This window comes from Kazachstania africana, chromosome 1 (genome assembly GCF_000304475.1).
Source record: "Kazachstania africana CBS 2517 chromosome 1, complete genome".
Classification (NCBI taxonomy): domain Eukaryota; kingdom Fungi; phylum Ascomycota; class Saccharomycetes; order Saccharomycetales; family Saccharomycetaceae; genus Kazachstania; species Kazachstania africana.
The window spans coordinates 1,273,642-1,288,557 of NC_018940.1; the positions used below are offsets into that span (position 1 = coordinate 1,273,642).

The window sequence follows — 14,916 nt, forward strand, 5'->3', positions numbered from 1 at the left end:
TGTTTATTTTGTGAAGAAGGTAGAAAGCTCCAGATAAACAATGACTTAAAATATAGCAAGTGGAATAGAGGAACTCCTAGGAATAACTTCTAGCTTAGGGCTAGTAATAATTCTAGTATAGTGGATTCCAAATCAACAATCACTTTGGAAGCATACACTTGCAAAATTTCAGGTCGAAATCATCTAAGCTATGAAGGACTAGAATTATACTAGTAAGTGCTGTAAAGGGAAATTGTTTTTTATGCTTTCCAAATTCGGAAAGAGTAGTGTTTATATATTTCCGAAAATAGTTAATCACATGCCTAAAATGGAAAAGTCCATCATATTTTAAATTTGAAAGGGGAAGCTAGAAAAATAAACATATCAATATCGGAAAACGCGTCACATTTTAAGGCTGTAGTATCGGTACATACCACGTTCAGTACAACCAAAGACCCTGTACTCGTTGACGAGCTCAAAGTGAATTCTATAACGTTCAGAAGTTATTGGGTCATTAGGGTCGTAGACAAATTCTTCCGGGTGTTGGTAATAATAGTCATTCGCCTTCTTCTTGTTATTATGTGGCAGCACAGACATTGAGGAAGAACCCTGACGATTTAAAGAAGGACGTGATGCAGAATGTCTTGGCATTATTGATAGTGACGAGCTCGATCTATTAATGTTTCTACGTCTATGGGTAGATCTTGAACGATGGTGTACCCTGAAGAGGCTCAATTGAGATCTTCTTCTTTGCAAATCTGGATTGTTTAAATACTCTTCGTCAGTTTCCTCCGCTTCCTCTTCTTGCGGCAGCGAAATATGTTGTTCAGGTGAGAATACTGGTGATATGGATGCCATTTCTTCGATAGTAGGGATTGGTGCTTGATGGTTTTCTCCGCCAGCGAGCTGTTGCAAATCGTGTATCGATCTGTCCCAATATAGCGCAGAACCGACCTCATGTTCCTCACTACTTCTTCGATAAACTGAGTGCGCAGTATCACGCCGGTCATCGTCCGGAAGCAACCGCCAACCACCGAGGGGTAACCTAGGCCTAATGATTGGTCTTGAAATATTCCCAAAGGCAATACCTCCATTCCTGGTTAAAAATTGAGATATCTGGGGTTTGACATCCCTGTAACAATGCTTTCTCCTGAAACTACTTTGAGTAACTAGACCACAGCTTAAACTTATTTTGTACTGTGCAAACTTCAAGTAATCTGGCTGCTTGATAATTTTGATTATCTTATTACCTTGCGAATCGTACACTGTCCCACGATCAACGTTAATATCATCACGATTTAAATATTCATCTGTTTTATAAATCCAATATCGTCTACCGTACGATGTATCAATGTAACATTTCCATTTATAAATGTCATTCTTCCGGGTTTTTAAGTTATATTTAACAGAAACAATTTCACTTTCATTATTTATTCTCTCTATTTGTTGCCATGCATCAAATGAAATCTCTAAAGCAACCAATGACTTAGAACAAGTAAGAATTGCTGGATCCTGAATAGTCCATTTATTAACGTATGAATTATTTGATATATTGAGAAATTTCAGTTCTTGTTGTTTTTGTTTTTTCAAATAATTCAAGATATCTAAGTTTAATGAAGTATAGTCATCTAGTGGAGTTAAAAATTCGACCAATTTACCTATTGGAATATTATTATGTCTGATTGTTAAACTTTTCAAATATGGATAGTTAATCTTAATAAATATCAGAGCGTCGTTGCAATGGTAGTAAAATCTGTTCTTAGTAACTGTTGTAAAGATCGATTGAGGACTGTTGTAGTTTGGAGCGTTATTAAAACTACTCAAGGAAATTGCAGATGATGATGTCGAGGACGGTAGTAATGGCATGGTTGCTTGATGTAGTGGAAGACCACCTATGTTTAGATACTGTAGAGTCTTATTATGACCAAATTGACATAGCTTTTTTAGCAAGAACGTTGTATGAGCTTCATTCCAGGAGGATGTATGCGATATGACACTAATATTTAGCCATTCTAAGGTACTCATATTATTTTCATCAGTTACAGCTGGATGATGACTGAAAAATTCCAAAATAGCCCTTGGAGTCAATTGTGAACAATTAGCTAATGATAAATGCGTCAGATTTTTCAAGTGTGGTAAACCATTCATTAATGCGCTATCGTCTATTGAAGTACGAGAAAGATCTAATTTCTGTAGCTCTGGCAACAACCTTAAGGTCTTATGCAAAACGAATGATGGAAGGTCTGTACAATCATTTAGTCCCAGACAAGTTATTTGATAATTGTATTCTAATGGATTTTCATGCATATTACCGATATCAGCTGAAGAAGGATACAACCTTCTTAAAGCACTAATGAAGTTATTCGTAAAATTGGGACCTGAGCAACCACAGAAATCTAGTACACTCAGTACTGTTCCAGGTTTTAATAGGAAAAAAATAATTCTATCATCAAGGTCATCTTGTATATGCTCACTGGCAAGAAACTCTCTTAAGTTTGATTTTGTCAGTTTCAAAAACTGCAACAATGTATCATTAGTTAGATTTTTAATCATTTTATTCATTTCATTTGTCCGTCCTAAACCAATTGAAGTTAATTCCTGGAAATCTGCTACCTGAATAATGTTCCTTAATTCATCGTGATAAGAAATTGAATTCAAGAGACTATGAAATCTTTTTGCAGTGGTGAAATTACAGTACCTGTATACTAAAATTCTACAAATATGGTAGAATGTCTTATTTACCGTTAGATTACTTCTTAAAAAGTTCCGTAGGTTTTCATTAAATTTTTCTGATGTACTTGGCTGATCATTGCTCATATAATCCCTAAACTGATAAGTTAGGATCTCATAAACGATTTCAGGAGGGATATTAGACGTTTTGGTAGTTTCTATTGACATGAGGTACCAGTGTTGAGAAGTGTGCGGTTTAATTTTTGTTTTTGCTACTTCCCTTATTATACAAATATATATATCATTTTCATTTTGCAGAAACTATTACAACGATCTGTTCGATGCCGGAATAAAAACCATTGAGCTCCTTCTTAATTAGAGGTCTTGAAAAGATAGATAATCTTTGAGAAGAAACGTTATTGCTTCAAAGACCATCATCTTCAGAAGATAGATATAAGGTGCCATGTCAAAAGTCTTCAGTGAGAAAATTAAGATTGCCCTGATCCAATTGAAGGGCTCCTCTGCCGACAAGAGTGCCAATTTGATCAAAGCTAAAAATCTCATTGATAATGCTATGACACGCGAACCCTCGACAAAGATCGTGGTCTTACCCGAGTGTTTCAATGCACCTTACTCAGTGACTAAATTTAGAGACTATGCAGAAGTTATAAACAGTGAGAAGAAATCGCAGTCAGTGTCATTATTATCATCGATTGCGGCAAGATATAAGATTACATTAATTGGTGGTTCCATTCCAGAAATCGATTTGCAAACGGATAACGTGTATAATACTGCTATTATATTCAATGAGAATGGTGATCTTATTGATAAACATCGTAAAGTACATCTTTTTGATGTTGATATTCCAAATGGAATCACTTTCAAAGAAAGTGACTCATTATCGCCGGGGGATAAGGCAACTACAATAAGTACTCCATATGGTAATATTGGAATTGGCATTTGCTATGATATGAGATTTCCTGAATTAGCTATGATAAGTGCTAGGAAATACAATGCCTTTGCGATGATTTATCCTAGCGCGTTCAATACTGTCACGGGTCCTATGCATTGGCATTTATTAGCGAAAGCAAGAGCTGTAGACAACCAAATGTATACTATTCTATGCTCTCCTGCGAGAGATATGGAGAGTAACTACCATGCATATGGTCATTCATTGGTTTGTGATCCTAAGGGTAATATTATTTCTGAAGCTGGTGAAGGAGAGGAAACTATATTTGCTGAATTGGATCCTAAAATCTTGGAAGAGTTTAGAGCTGGGATTCCATTAGATAAACAAAGAAGATTTGATGTGTATACTGATGTTTCGAAATAATAGAGAAATAATTATTCAGACGTGTATATAATTTTTGTTACAAAAACCCTAATATAGGGAAATTGCTTTAGAAAATAGTTGAATTGTATATGACGGATGTAATTAACTGATTTGTTGAGGGCCTGTTATAATTGGTATGGAAATTCTTAGTCTGTGGGTTACAGGTAATTTTGGAATCACACCGACTAATGTAGTCATTATGAAATTGAATACAAATAAATCCAGATTATTACCGTTAAAAAATTGTGTACAGACTAAGAATAAGGCAATTGGAACGAAAATGAGGAACTTTCTTGAGGGTGTGTACAATGTTTCGCCATCAATTTGTTCCCACATAGTCAAATTATCGTAAGCACCACCATTGAACTCGAATGGAGTACCCTTGATCATGTGGAACATAACGTACGAACCGATCAAGTAAGTGATATTCGTTAAAGTCCAGGACCAATCGTTAGTGATACCAGGTAATAATTTGAAAAAAAGATTTAGTAGCAATATAATGACGATGTGTATTATCCAAGCACCAGGTTGCCCCACCCAGGTAGCATTCATATTGGGTAGCATCTGTTGATCATTTTCATCCTCAAAAGTCTCTTGTTCCACATGCGATATGATACTTGAAGAACGTCTTCTTCTGTGATCCTTGACAGGCGACACCTGTCCCATAACTGCTGAATTATCGCCATTAGAAGGAAATTTCTTTAATCTGGTATCTTCCTCCATTGGACGGCCTGACTTAATATTGACAGCTGTCATCTTATAACACTACTACTATTTATTGAATGGTTTTCTCAGTCACTTTCGATTTATCAGATGCCTCTTAAGTATACAATCAAAACGACGAATCTGATTGCTTTCGCCTCGAACTTTTCCCATTTAGAAAAATTTATGAACGAATTGAGAAACTATGCCCGAAACAGGAAATAGCATGGCTGGAATATTGCTCAGCGTGTTAAATTAGCTAAAGATGGCCTCTATGATTGATTCATTGAGGGTTAGTCAGTTCGTTGTCTGTGTCGTGAATTCCGTTGTATTATAAGTGACAGATTGGGCATCTCTGTCGTTGCGTGTGGTAATGTAAATCAGTCTGAGAAACAGCGTGGGATAAATGATACAGTAGGGGAAATTCCGGTTTCATTTCCAAGGATGCTCATCGCCTTCATAAATGTATAAAAAGTCAACTCCAATGGAGTCAGTTGGCGGTGGATGGAACAGCTGGCAAATATATGTGTTCACACAGCAATGTCCTCACAGAAAATTACGTACCCGTGGTGGTATGGCGGTGCTGGTGGTATATTTGCTACGGTTTGTACACATCCGCTAGACCTCGCTAAAGTCAGACTACAAGCTGCTCCTTACCCAAAGCCTACTATACCCGGTATGATATCTCAAATCATTAGAAATGATTCCTTTCTGGGGCTCTATGCCGGACTCAGTGCGTCAATCTTGAGACAATGTACTTACACAACGGCTAGACTAGGTCTGTATAATTTTATAAAAGAAAATGTATTACCCAATGATTCTATGAACTATCTCTTATTGGCATCCATTGTGAGTGGTGCAGTTGGCGGATTATTTGGAAATTTTGCAGATGTCGTTAACATCAGAATGCAAAATGACTCTGCTTTACCATCAAATCTTAGAAGAAACTACAAAAATGTGTTTGATGGAATATACAAGATCGTGAAATATGAAAATGGGCTTAAGGCATGTTTTATCGGTTGGAAACCAAACGTACTGAGAGGTATACTCATGACAAGTTCGCAAGCAGTTACCTACGATTCTACTAAATTAAAGTTGGTCAATAGTTTCCATTTTAGCGATAACAGTCACTGGACACATTTTCTGTCATCTTTATTTGCAGGTCTTGTCGCTACGACGGTTTCCTCACCAGTAGATGTAATTAAGACAAAAATAATGAACGCATTGGAGGATTCACATGGGAAAAATACTTTCAAAATACTATCACAAGCAATACGACAAGAGGGACCTTCCTTTTTGTTTCGAGGATGGTTGCCCAGTTTTACTAGACTCGGTCCTCATACAATGCTAATCTTTCTCACCATGGAGCAACTAAAAAAGCATAAAATTGGCATGTCCTAGGGGAGGCAACATAACCACATAGCATGCCCATATAGCATCATAAGTCTGGATTATTACTATATACACACATGTATAATACTTGATTATGCGAACGGCATTATCGAATACTTTAAAATGAAGTCGCTTTAAACGCGTACGAGCGGGTAATGCTTTTTACATTTTGAAAGAAAAAAAAAATAAAAAATTTGAGAGATCCAAAAAAAGATTATACAAATAACCACTATAATATCCACCATTTCTTGTGATTGAATTGCATTAGTCGAGGTGCTTTTCTGTGGGAAAACTTACTGGTTTTATACATACCATAATCACAATTTTTAGTTTGGTGTTACAAGTTTAACGACATCTATCTGGTTCAGTGATTTATTTTTTTAAAGTATTAGGTTCAACTTTTATTTTCTCTCTGAAATAAACAAAATAACAAGATGTCTTCCGTTGAATTTGCTCAATTATTGGAAAACACCATTTTAAATCCTGATCAAAATATTCGTTTGCAAAGTGAAACACAATTAAAGAAATTATCGAATGAAAATTTCTTACAATTTGCAGGTCTTTCATCACAAGTTTTAATTGACGAAAACGCAAAATTAGAAGCTAGAATTCTTGCCGCCCTGTCGTTGAAGAATGAACTTGTATCGAAAGACTCTATAAAGAGTCAGCAATTCGTTCAACGCTGGACTACACAGATCGATATCGATTCAAGGAATCAAATCAAGACAAATGCGATCATGAGTCTAGTATCTATCGAACCTCGTGTGGCTAACGCTTCTGCTCAATTGATTGCTGCTATTGCTGATATTGAATTGCCTTTGAATTCATGGCCAGAGTTAATGAACATTATGGTGGATAATACTAACCCAACACAACCAGAAAATGTCAAGAGGGCCTCTCTGCTGGCATTAGGTTATATTTGTGAAAGTGCAGACCCTCAGTCACAGGCTTTAATGTCATCTTCCAATAATATCCTAATTGCTATTGTTCAAGGTGCTCAGTCTTCAGAACCTTCTCGGTCCGTTAGACTAACTGCTCTAAACGCATTGGCAGACTCATTAATCTTTATCAAAAACAATATGGATCGTGAAGGAGAAAGAAATTATTTAATGCAAGTTGTCTGTGAAGCTACTCAGGCAGACGATACCGAAATTCAGGCCGCCGCTTTCGGTTGTCTTTGTAAGATCATGTCTTTATATTATTCTTACATGAAACCATATATGGAACAAGCATTATATGCTTTAACTGTCAGTACTATGCAATCTCCTGATGATAAGGTCGCTTCAATGACTGTTGAATTTTGGTCTACTATTTGTGAAGAAGAAATTGATATTGCTTATGAGCTAACACAATTTCCAGAATCTGCTTTACAAAGTTATAACTTCGCGCTCTCTTCATTAAAAGATGTGGTTCCAAATCTTTTAAAATTGTTAACAAGACAAAATGAAGATCCGGAAGATGACGATTGGAACGTATCAATGTCCGCCGGTGCCTGTCTACAGTTATTTGCTCAGAATTGTGGTAATAATATCTTAGAACCAGTACTAGAATTTGTTGAACAAAATATTACTGACGAAAATTGGAGAAGTCGTGAAGCTGCTGTTATGGCGTTTGGCTCCATCATAGATGGTCCAAATAAGGTTCAAACAACATACTATGTTCATCAAGCTTTGCCGTCTATATTGAACTTAATCAATGATCAATCTTTACAGGTTAAGGAAACAGCTGCTTGGTGCGTAGGTAGAATTGCCGATCTAGTTGCGGAATCTATTGATCCTCAAGAACACTTACCGGGTGTTGTTCAAGCATGTCTAACAGGGTTACAAGATCATCCTAAGGTTGCTACTAACTGTTCCTGGATTATTATTAATTTAGTCGAGCAGTTGGCTGAACTGCAACCATCTCCAATCTATAACTATTACCCAAGCCTGGTTGATGGATTGATAACATGTGCTAATAGAGATAATAACGATTTCAATGTCAGAGCATCCGCTTTTTCCGCATTGACGACGCTTGTTGAATGCGCCAATGACTCTGTTTCTGAATCATCCGCGTCCATATCAACTTTCGTCATGGACAAACTAGGACAAACAATGACCGTCAATGAAGCACAATTGAACATAGAACAACTTCAGAGTTTACAAGAGTTACAATCCAATATACTAACTATTTTGGCTGCGGTAATTAGAAAAAGCCCAACCAGTGTGCATTCGGTATCTGATATGCTAATGGAACTATTCATCAAACTTTTAGAAAAAAAGGACTCTTCATTCATCGAAGATGATGTTTTTTATTCTGTTTCAGCGTTGTCGTTTTCCTTAGGAAAAGAATTTGAAAAATATTTAGAAGCTTTTTCTCCATATTTGGTCAAAGCTTTGAATCAAGTAGAGTCTCCGGTTTCCATTACCGCAGTTGGTTTCATTGCCGATATTTCTAATTCATTAGAGGAAGATTTCAGAAAGTATGCGACTGCTTTCATGAGTGTTCTCGGTCAAATGATTTCAAATCCAAGCGCTAAAAAAGAACTGAAACCTGCTGTATTGAGTGTATTTGGTGACATTGCATCCAATATTGGATCAGACTTCGTACTATATCTACAAGAAGTTATGGCTCTATGTGTTGCTGCTCAAAATACTAAGCCAGAAAATGGTACTATTGAAGCTATAGATTACAATATTCGTATCATGGAAGCGGTGCTTGATGCATACGTTGGTATAGTTGGCGGTTTACATAACAACCCTCAAGCCATTTATCCTTACGTCGGTACAATTTTCCAGTTTATTGCTCAAATTGCAGACGATGCGCAATTATACAGTGAAGATTCTACAGCAAGATCTGCAGTTGGTCTAATAGGTGATATTGCAGCAATGATACCTGATGGTTCGATTAAACAATTTTATTCACAAAACTCTATCACTGACTTGATCAAGAAAACCAGGTCGAATCCTATGTTTTCACAAGCTACGAAAGATACTGCAAGATGGGCTAGAGAGCAACAAAAGCTGCAACTCTCATTATAATTTTTGAACCATTTTGTACACTTATTTTCATTATTTGGGGTCCTTTTTTCATGCATTTTTTTTTCTCTTTTACTATATCACTAATCTTTTATTTCCTTCCCCTTTCATTTTATTTTGATTTGTCTATTTTTTTTTATTATCTTCTCAAAAATAATTTTTATTCTCTATTTATTTCCTCTTCCTATTTTGTTTTTTTTTCTTCATTATTTGCCTTCTCTATTCCTTTTCTTCTTTTTTTTGAATTCTATCAACTATGCCTCTTTTGATTCATTTTTACCACTCTATTCATATCACAAAAGCATACTAACGTAATACTTCAAAACCATTCAATTTTCATGGGGGCTTCTAGGACTCGTGCCCGTGCTCGAGATAAAGTTATTTCTTATCCTTGAATTAGTAAAGATTCATCAATGAATAATGTACATATTCTAGAGTGAACAATACGTATGGAAAAGTTGATGAAATATCGATAGGTCGTTATTCTTTTTATGGTAAATCTTGCCCTGTCACTAGTTCGCTGTTAATACCCGCGGTCCATTTTTGCAGTAATGTGGACACAAGCTTGCAGCAAACAAATAACCATTTCTTGATATGCAATTGTGTGTTGACTGTCTCCATCAAGGGAGCCATTTTGCCGCTAGCACGAATGATATCCTCATTAAGGACCATTTATCACTCCGTAAAGTCGTCGAATCCGTGTACTGTGAAACAAGATTTCTTAATTACTCTAATCTAGTATAGTTCGTTAGCCGCGGTCATTGTGACAGGCACTAAAACTATCATATTTAAAACTAAGGAAGGCGTGTATTCTTTTTTCCATCAGCAAGATCGAACGTATCAATTATGTCAGGCTCAATATATAATAATGTTACAATGGCAGTAGTTGTTATTGTAATATCTTGTGTTCTTCTGCTAACTAGCTTTCTTTTAAATGTCAATAGGAAGCAACATAAAAATATCTCTGCTCGCGAGTCTATCGAGAACAAATTTTAAGATTATCAGGAACCTTATACAAAAAATAAACTTTGGGAATACAATCACAATGTATGAGGAAACAAACAAGCAAAACTCCGTTGTCGCAAACAATGAATACACCCATTTTTGCTATTTCGGTGATATCTGTATAAATAAATAAATGAAATTGTTTTTTTATTAGATTTCTATATAAACTATATGTTCAAAGGAATCTTTTCAATCGTGTTGCAGAAGGGTCCAAATGAAAGTTCTACAATTTCATTTCTAGTAAACTGCAATTTTGGGACATCAATAACAGTGCACGCCATTAAATAGCCGTAAAGTATCCTCAGGGTAGATTCATGGGCAATGATTAGTACATCTTTGTCCATATGCTCTAATTCCAATAGCAAAGGCTCCATTCTCACGGCCAAATCATGGTATGATTCTGCCCTAGGGAACCTATAGTGATACTGGTCAATTAGTGACTGCTTATATTCACAAGGATATGCTTTTTGAACCTCTTCTTCAGACAAGTCCCCGACTGCACCAGGATGTAGTTGTCGGAGCTGATTTCTTTGACGCACTTCAATCCCTTCCTCAAGGAAAAATAAACCAGTGTCATATGTTCTTTTTCTTGGCCCAGTCCATACTATCAAAGAATTGGGATCAAACTCCTCATCGATATCAATGTTCTCGTTTTTAACCTTGATGAATTGTTTTTTCCTAATATTTTTTATTCTGTTCAAGACAGTATCTGTCAGCACCCTCGAGTAACGAACACCTTCTTCATTTAATAGTTCATCGTCAAAATATTTATCAGATGCACTAGTTCCACAACGACCCAAGTAAACACGACCTTTTTTATCTCTCAGATTCATTAAGAAGAAAACAATTTTATTGATTAGATACCCAGAATGATTATTATTTACAATAATTTGTTGTCCAAAATTGATGTACTTAATAAAGCTAGTATTTTCGGCTTCTGTCATTGTTTCGTATAGTGATTCGTTTAGCGCCAATCTTTTTTTGTAATTTGTAAGAGCTTCTTGTTTGTCCCAATTTTTATAATCACTTGAATCAATTGCATTCTCAATGCTCTTGTTAATCAGATCAATGTCTTTCAATATTGATTCTATAAAAATCACCGTCACTCCCCACCTGTCAAACATTTCCTGAACTTTTCTTCTGTCATCCTTTCTTATGTTTAAAGAATCGTAGATTGCTATTTGTCCTTTTGTTTCTTGAAAAAAGAAAACCATATCATTGATTACTTTATCAACCAATTGATTTTTGTAAATTTTCCCTTCATTGCTTTGAGGCTCTGCAGATAAATAGTCATCTGGAATATCCGTATCATTTTTTCTGTATTCTGATATGTGAAATAATTTTGTCCTAACCCCCAGCCATTTAGTGTACCTTGAAATAGCAACAGATACTAGCGTTTTGGATGTTGCAGGCAAACCAACCAAAGCAACTAAAATTTTGCCTGCATGAAATAATCTTCCTGATTCTGTCGTATACAGTTGCCCTGGTGAGACATAATCCTTATCGTCAAAATTTGCCTCATGAATTGCATCTCTAGCCACAAAATCTGTCGAATTTTTAGGTTGCAACGAAATCTCATTCCATCTTTTTACTCTTCGAGCCATATGATTTCCGGTTTTGAGAGTTTCACTACCAAAGCCATTGAAAAGCTCGTCTTCATCAGATAAAAGCGATGACATTTTGTTCTCTGATATTGTCAAAATAGTTCTTAAATTAGCCAAATTTCCTGTACGTTATTTCTATCCTCACTGGGCCTGAATGATAACGATGATGCTGTTTTATAATAATTTGTGGATCCTCATCATACACATCTTTAGTTTCCTTAAAAATCTTAAAATGAAATAAAGTTCAAGGTCCGCAAATCGAAAAAATCAAAATATTTCTAAATTAAGAAGGGCATTGAATTTGTTGATCTGTAAAAAAACTCAAATTTGTTCATTAACACTAGCTTTTCCCATGATAATGTCAGTATTACCGAGATGTTGATTAACTCTTAAGAGTAGTGGCTAAAGTGCTGGATCTTCGTATTTTTAAAGGAAGAATTTTCAATGAGCACATTTAGTGTCCCTAAGGGTTGATTAAGTCGGGTAAAATGATACAGGATAACAACACCAGATATTTCCTGCTTCGTAATTTCTGCAGCTTTAATAAAGTTAGACAAATGGAAATGTAGGATATTATTTTAGACGCATCAGAACTCCTGTGTATACCACTTTTTTCCCACTTTTAATGGAACGGAGACTCCCGCTAATTCGTACATAATTGCGTAGGTACTTAAGACAATTCGATAAGTTTGCCTTTCCAGCAATATAAGACTTTTACGGTCCTCAAAGACTATGGTCTGAACTGTTTAGCAAAAAGTAAAATCATACTTTTCAGCGTGGTAAAAGAAAATAAAACAGCCCCTCCCGGGACTCGAACCCGGATCACAACCACCGGAAGATCGCATGCTAACCATTGCACTAAAGGGGCAAAAGAGTATGATATCCAAAGTTATGACTAAGGAACGCGCTATGCATTCCGGATGGATATTGACTAATAATCACCACCGGTAAAAGAAAATTAATAAGCGGCACTCATCTCTCCCAATTGGAGAAGTATCAATTTATAGCTTTTATCCACAAAGCATTTATTCATCTATTCTGGCTTAATTTACTAACTCATACAAGTGGCTGAGACGGACTTGTTTGCAGACAGTCCATGATCAAATTTCCAGTATTAGCCAATTTACAAATCAGCAGACACGATGCGGCCATGTTCCATGAACAATGAACAATTTATCAAATCTTGTATAATATCATGATATTTTCGTGGAAGCAGTCGGTTTCTTACAAAAATGCTAATCTATAAAGTGCATTATTTTATATATTCGTAAAAGTTTCTTTATATTTTATAATAAGATACTTGCTATGAAGACGGAGACAAAGAGAATCACGTAACCAGATCCTCTCTGCTGCGTTGATCCTGACTTTTGCGATTTACCGTCTTTAGGCTTGTTTGTTCTTTTATGAATGGAATCTGATGTATCCCCTTCTCCAGAGCCAGTACGTGAACTCTTTGACAGTAACTCCTCAACTTTCTTAGCACGTGCGTTACATTTATCATATTTGTCAAACTTATGTAGGCTTCTTGGGTTGAAATACAACTTATTTGCATCAGAATTTGGGCAAACTCCATTCTTGGAGCTTCTCAAAGTATACAGTTTGGAGTACTGCAGTGATAGCTTCTGGGTTATGGAACAGTCAGAATATTCACCATAAATACCTGTTACTCCATCCGCAGCAATGTCTGAACAATCTACCTGGCTACATATATAGCTGAATAATTCAACATATTTTTCATTATCCTCATGTGCTGTCATAATACAAGGAAGGACCTCTTCCAAACAAGAACATTTTAGTAAGTCTGGAGTCGCTGGTAAGCGATCTGTTGCCTTCCAAACCTCAGTCTTTGGTGGACAAGAACTAACGATATCATTCGACTTCTGCCAATTTTTAGCATATTCTTCCTTGGTAGTGCCCTTTGGTCTAGCCTTTGAATACTGCTTCTGCAAAGTATCAAAATCGTCAAGCTCATAAACGTTTTCACCCTCTGCTTTAACGACACCATACCCATTGTCTTCCTCAAAATACATATATACCAGCCCCCCCGACCACGTGGAAGACATTTCCTCACTAAATAATGCGCTAACTTCAGTAAAAGGTCTCGGTCTTATAGCATTACATCCAAACTCTGAAAAGAAAATAGGTATAGGATAGCCTTCAAATTCTTCAGTACGCTCTTTGTAACCACTTGTCCCATATGAAGAGTATCCACACCATTCGTACATGTTAATTCCATAAAAGTCGGCTGTCACATCTCCACAAATGAAGTACTGGGCTAATGCAGCTCTTGTTTCGGCGTCATCATTTGTAGAATATCCCACTGGAATGGCTCTATAGCCCTGTTCTCTTATATGCTTTTTAGTATCCCTGATAGCAGCTTTCACAAATGGAGAAGCATCTGTGTTTGTATCATCATTGGTAACTTCATTGCCCGCAAAGAATCCTAATACGTTAGAATATGAGTGCATTGCGTCAACAACACTCTTATAGCGATTCAGCAGGTCCACATCCCATTCAGGATGATCTCTCGTAATTGATAAATCAGGTTCCGATAAATCTAGGATAACATATATTCCGGCCTTCTTTAATTCTTCCATACATACATCATGGTTTTTGGTTGGATCAACAGAGTAAACTCTGATAGTATTGACGTCTAACTTTCTGAGATAGGGAATGTCACGAAGACACAATGATGTGTCTGCCAATGGGTCAACATATTTAGTTTCGAATATGCCCGCACCCTCTTCCAAGTCTTCCAGAGTTCTTTGTGGTTGGTAAGCAATACCCTTCATAAAAAATTGCTCTCCTGTTTTAGAGTTGAAGAACTTACCGCCATATATTTCGATTTCTGGGCACGTAGCATCGGATACACTAGCCTTTGCAAGTGAAACTATTGATGTAAATAAAAGGAAATTCCCCAGAATAGCCCTCGAAATATTCATTTCTAACTGATTTATACCTCTTCTGCTTTGAAATTGCAACACTAATACGACAAGTATATTTTTTTACACAAAGCAGCAGTTAGAACAATTTATAGAGGATAAGTTATAGCTGACACTTTACTTTGTGACAGTACATTTCTTTTTTTGACGTTGGCTCTTGATCTTAAAAATGACGATCAGACAATTTTTGAAAAGATGATGCGTACAGTATTTGGATAAAACCCTTTAAAATAACTAAAATACATAGACCCTATATATTAATAAAAATAAAA

General features: G+C 36.1%; 7 protein-coding genes and 1 non-coding gene across 8 annotated transcripts; 3 read left to right on the forward strand and 5 right to left on the reverse strand.

The window, feature by feature from the left end:
* Positions 1 to 381: 381 nt before the first annotated feature.
* Positions 382 to 2,877, reverse strand: LUG1 (Lug1p; the record flags this gene model as incomplete). Its single annotated transcript, XM_003955152.1, has 1 exon — positions 382 to 2,877. The coding sequence occupies one exon, from the start codon at positions 2,875 to 2,877 to the stop codon at positions 382 to 384; it is 2,496 nt and encodes an 831-aa protein (XP_003955201.1).
* A 235-nt stretch (positions 2,878 to 3,112) lies between these two features.
* Positions 3,113 to 3,982, forward strand: NIT3 (putative hydrolase; the record flags this gene model as incomplete). The annotated part of the gene is made up of 1 exon (XM_003955153.1): positions 3,113 to 3,982. The coding sequence occupies one exon, from the start codon at positions 3,113 to 3,115 to the stop codon at positions 3,980 to 3,982; it is 870 nt and encodes a 289-aa protein (XP_003955202.1).
* Positions 3,983 to 4,084: 102 nt separating this feature from the next.
* ORM2 (sphingolipid homeostasis protein ORM2) lies at positions 4,085 to 4,738 on the reverse strand (the record flags this gene model as incomplete). Its single annotated transcript, XM_003955154.1, has 1 exon — positions 4,085 to 4,738. One exon carries the CDS (start codon positions 4,736 to 4,738, stop codon positions 4,085 to 4,087), a length of 654 nt encoding a protein of 217 aa, XP_003955203.1.
* Positions 4,739 to 5,188: 450 nt separating this feature from the next.
* Positions 5,189 to 6,085, forward strand: DIC1 (Dic1p; the record flags this gene model as incomplete). The annotated part of the gene is made up of 1 exon (XM_003955155.1): positions 5,189 to 6,085. One exon carries the CDS (start codon positions 5,189 to 5,191, stop codon positions 6,083 to 6,085), a length of 897 nt encoding a protein of 298 aa, XP_003955204.1.
* Positions 6,086 to 6,510: 425 nt separating this feature from the next.
* Positions 6,511 to 9,096, forward strand: KAP95 (karyopherin beta; the record flags this gene model as incomplete). The annotated part of the gene is made up of 1 exon (XM_003955156.1): positions 6,511 to 9,096. One exon carries the CDS (start codon positions 6,511 to 6,513, stop codon positions 9,094 to 9,096), a length of 2,586 nt encoding a protein of 861 aa, XP_003955205.1.
* A 1,169-nt stretch (positions 9,097 to 10,265) lies between these two features.
* Positions 10,266 to 11,777, reverse strand: KAFR0A06360 (bifunctional fructose-2,6-bisphosphate 2-phosphatase/6-phosphofructo-2-kinase; the record flags this gene model as incomplete). Its single annotated transcript, XM_003955157.1, has 1 exon — positions 10,266 to 11,777. The coding sequence occupies one exon, from the start codon at positions 11,775 to 11,777 to the stop codon at positions 10,266 to 10,268; it is 1,512 nt and encodes a 503-aa protein (XP_003955206.1).
* A 721-nt stretch (positions 11,778 to 12,498) lies between these two features.
* KAFR0Atrna2R lies at positions 12,499 to 12,570 on the reverse strand. The gene has a single exon. It is a non-coding gene; the product is annotated as a tRNA-Arg (tRNA).
* Positions 12,571 to 12,988: 418 nt separating this feature from the next.
* Positions 12,989 to 14,644, reverse strand: GAS2 (1,3-beta-glucanosyltransferase; the record flags this gene model as incomplete). Its single annotated transcript, XM_003955158.1, has 1 exon — positions 12,989 to 14,644. The coding sequence occupies one exon, from the start codon at positions 14,642 to 14,644 to the stop codon at positions 12,989 to 12,991; it is 1,656 nt and encodes a 551-aa protein (XP_003955207.1).
* Positions 14,645 to 14,916: the final 272 nt, after the last annotated feature.